The sequence below is a fragment of the Arachis stenosperma genome, chromosome 5 (assembly GCF_014773155.1).
Source record: "Arachis stenosperma cultivar V10309 chromosome 5, arast.V10309.gnm1.PFL2, whole genome shotgun sequence".
Taxonomy (NCBI): domain Eukaryota; kingdom Viridiplantae; phylum Streptophyta; class Magnoliopsida; order Fabales; family Fabaceae; genus Arachis; species Arachis stenosperma.
The window spans coordinates 22,460,058-22,463,854 of NC_080381.1; the positions used below are offsets into that span (position 1 = coordinate 22,460,058).

The 3,797-nt window shown below is 41.8% G+C and overlaps 1 protein-coding gene across 1 annotated transcript; it reads right to left on the reverse strand.

Moving 5' to 3' along the window:
- Positions 1-671: 671 nt before the first annotated feature.
- Positions 672-3,338, reverse strand: LOC130980564 (homeobox-leucine zipper protein MERISTEM L1-like). The gene is made up of 6 exons (XM_057904227.1): positions 3,100-3,338; positions 2,676-2,982; positions 2,115-2,576; positions 1,920-2,021; positions 1,110-1,829; positions 672-1,034 (listed from the first exon to the last, which is right to left on the reverse strand). Exons 1-6 carry the CDS (start codon positions 3,336-3,338, stop codon positions 672-674), a joined length of 2,193 nt encoding a protein of 730 aa, XP_057760210.1.
- Between the last annotated feature and the right edge of the window lie 459 nt (positions 3,339-3,797).

Here is a 3,797-nt window from a genome sequence, read left to right on the forward strand (position 1 = left end):
ATAAATATTAAATAAGACAAATTTTTATTATTTTTTTTATCTCCTTAACATTATCGTTAATTTATATTAAATAGTACTTTTAGTTAGTATGTTTAACGCTTTTAGTCTAATACTCTAAATACCATACGATTACTCTATTAGCCAATACTTTTAATTATTTTTAACTAACTATTGGCCAAAAATTAATAAATTATATTAAACTTATAGCATTACTGATCATTAGGAACTTAAATTAAAAATATTAAACACTAAAAGTAAACACTTTTCACAATACAAGAACAAAAAAAAGTAAACCAAACTAGAAAAGTTAGATCATCACCAAGTGTACAATACGAAACCGATTAATTAAAGTAGTCTAGGCTAAACTAAATTAAGCATGGTAAAATCCAGAGTTACTCTAAGCTAAAACATCAGAGAGAGAGAGAGAAGGGTGGGTTGATGGTTTTTCAGTATTTGAAAGTCAATACCCGAACCTAAGAGTGATCCTTCCTAGTTGAAGTTGTAACTTTGCAAAGATACTCTAAGGTGCGTTCATTGACTTGTTCTGAAAGCTGCTATCTTGATTCTTCTAACTGCAAAGCATCAAAAGAAAATATAGCTCTTAGCTTGTACTGCTATGTGTAATTCATAATGATAATAATATCGTAAGTGCTTAATTTACCATTAGCTAGCTAGGAAGCAAGGTTGTGAAATGAGGTAGTGTCAGAAATGACAGCAGCTTTGATTCTTTCAACGGTGCACTTAATTAAAGTGTTAACAGTGGCGACTGAACCCAGGGATAGCTTGGCGGTTGGGGCGGAGTCAACCAAGATCTGAAACGCAACCGTGAGGAGAGACCCTCCAGAAGATGCAGCAAGGCCATCAGGAAGAATCGCAAAACCCGAGGGAAGCAGGGCCAGGTAATCTGGATCCCCGCCACTAAGAATTATATTCATGGCAGCCATGTCCACGGGTGCATATACCACATAGGATCCACTGCAGTCTGTACAACTCTCCTGAAGTATCAGCATGTTGCTTTGGCTCGAATTCACACTCTACAGTACATATACGCAATTAATTAATTGTATGAATAAAGAAGGCAAGGCAAGGTAATTGAGAAAGTTAATTACATTGACGCGAAGCAGAGAAAGCACGTTGGCAGAGCTTGCTATGTGTGTGATTTCTTGAACAAGGCCTCGGTTGGAGAGGATATCCCACTGGCTTCGGGAGTTCTGATCTCTGAGGAAATGAAAGAGAGTGTTGGGAGGAACAGGGAGGGAGAAGGAAGTGGCAGCGCAGAGGACAATGCCAGGGGGTCTGCCAGGGTCGTCCATGCTCTTCCTCGTCATAACCCTCACATCATCCATATCCGACGACAGAGTGGTCCATGCATGTGCCGTGGAAGCTCCCACTCCAGTGCAGAAGCTCATCACCATTCTCTCTGCCAACTTCAGCATGCTCCTCCTTCCCTCCGCACTCGTACCACACAGCTCCCCTGCTCCTCCTCCTATGTAACTCGCAACACGTTCGCATTGTCTCTCTAACGTCGCCATCCACCTCTTAGCTCCAAAGGCCAGCCCGCACTTCACCAATGGCTTGTAGAGTGTATGCACGCCTCTGTCATCCACTTCTACATGCTCAATCCATGTCACCTTGGAGTAGCCGTTTGGGAGTTCTTCAATTAAGCAGCCAGAGGGCCTTCTTCGGCTGCTTCTTCGGCTTCTGCTCTCATTCTCCAACGACACATCTACCACTGTCCATCTCCCATCCGAATGTTCCTTGCAGTACCTTACGAAATAGTTCTCTCTGCTTGGAACAAGAGGCGATGCCACCTGGAACTCAGCCGACATCTGATAATAATAATAATAATAACAATCATCATCAAATTAATTGTTTCATTTTCTTAATTAATTAGTAGTAGATGAGTGTATATAATATACCACTTGCAACGCTCCGTTATAGTTTCCTGCCACTCCGGTTGAAAGCACTTCAAGTGTCAACGCTCTTGACACAATACCACAGAACATTGTTGACCATTGATTCTGAAAAAATTGAAAGTTTAATCAATTCATCAACATATTCCAATCCACAAACAAACTAAAATGTTGAAGTTGGGATTTGGGAACACCACTCACCACATCCATTAGTATCTCAACCAGTTTAGTGTGATTCATGATAATCACCGCGGATTCTCTTGAGGATTCAGATCTCAAGCCCAACGCTTTTGGGCCTATAACTCTAGGCGGGAAGGTCCTCAAGTATTCATCTTCGTTTAGAATCTCAGTACAGTGCTGGTTGCTTTGGACCCACAAAGGATCTCCAACCTGAGCTAGTCTTGTTAGTTCCTCCATAGCTGCCACAGCAAGCTCCACAATCCTGGGTTTGTCCGAATCACAAGGAACTGGGAACGGCCTCAGAAGCTCACTGCCGCCATACATCTCTCCAACCATGCCGCCGGCTGAGGACTGTGATCCTCCACCATAGCTACCAACTCCAAGATCAAGCGAGCGAGAATGTGGAGCCATGTGATTGCTATTGTGAGAGGAAGTCACTGGCTTCCCAACATATTTCTCCGCTATTCCCGAAATCCTATCAATCTGATGACCCAAGTATTGAACAGAAAATTAAGAATGAAAAATTTACAACTAAGTAGGAGCTGATGAGGAAGATGCATGATATGATGTAGAGCAACGTACCTCTTGTTTGAGACGAGCGTTCTCAATCCGGAGGTGCTGCTCGTCAAAGGACATTTCACCAAGGGCAGCAGGTCCTCCACAGTTGGGGCAAGTAGCATTGCTTAGGGCCTCCTTGTATCTGCTGTTCTCGGCACGAAGCTTCTCATTCTCAGCCTTTAATATAGCGTTCTCGTGCCTCTCATGTTGTGCCTTCATCTGTGTCCGCTTGTTTTGGAACCAAAACTTTACTTGCAATGGCTCTAATCCCAGCTCACGGCTCAGCTCCTTTCTTTGCTTGTCATCTGGGTGTGGACACTGCTTGAAGAACCTGACGGGCAGAATTCAAGTTCAAAACAATATGCCAATATTATATCAATTAAGCAAACTGAAAATACAAAATAAAATGGAGATCAAAATCTGTGTGTGTATATAGAATGGTCCTCACGCTTCCATTTCTTGTATCTGGTGCTGTGTGTGGCGATGGTAACCCTTCTTCTTGGGTCGTTGGTTGGGATCTTGCTCATCATCACCGGATGGAGCTTCCATGACGATCTCAGTAGCAGATTTAATGTCAAAGAACTCATCATCTCCGGTCCTTATTCCCAAATCACTCTCATTGTGAGACGATGACATATCAAGCATCATGTGCTGCTGATGAGAATCGAACACGTTCGTGGGAAACATGGACTCAGCAAATCCTTTAAATTTCAGAAATGATCGAAAAGCCACCGGTTTTCTTCTTCTAATCTGATGCCATATATAACAGGAATAATGAATGCATATGTAGGTTCTAGTATATATACAGAAAGGAAGAAAAATGTTAGATAGGTAGGAAGTGTTTGTTTTTCTTGTACCCACGACTCAGTAAATGGTACTACCCATGCATATAAAATAAGAAGGAAAATGTTTGAAATGGCTGTTCAATTGCAAGTTAAGTTGACCATTATATGAGCTTGGGGGCCGGGGAAGGAGGAATGGGTGCAATATGATGCTAATTAGAAATAACTTTTGGCTTGTCCTTAGCATTACAAATACATGCAAGCAATCAAGACTTTGAAACTTGAAATAAAAACAAGGTATGGCAATAAATCAGAAAAAGACAACAGTGTGAAAAGTTGACAACTATAGAGGATGATGACGATA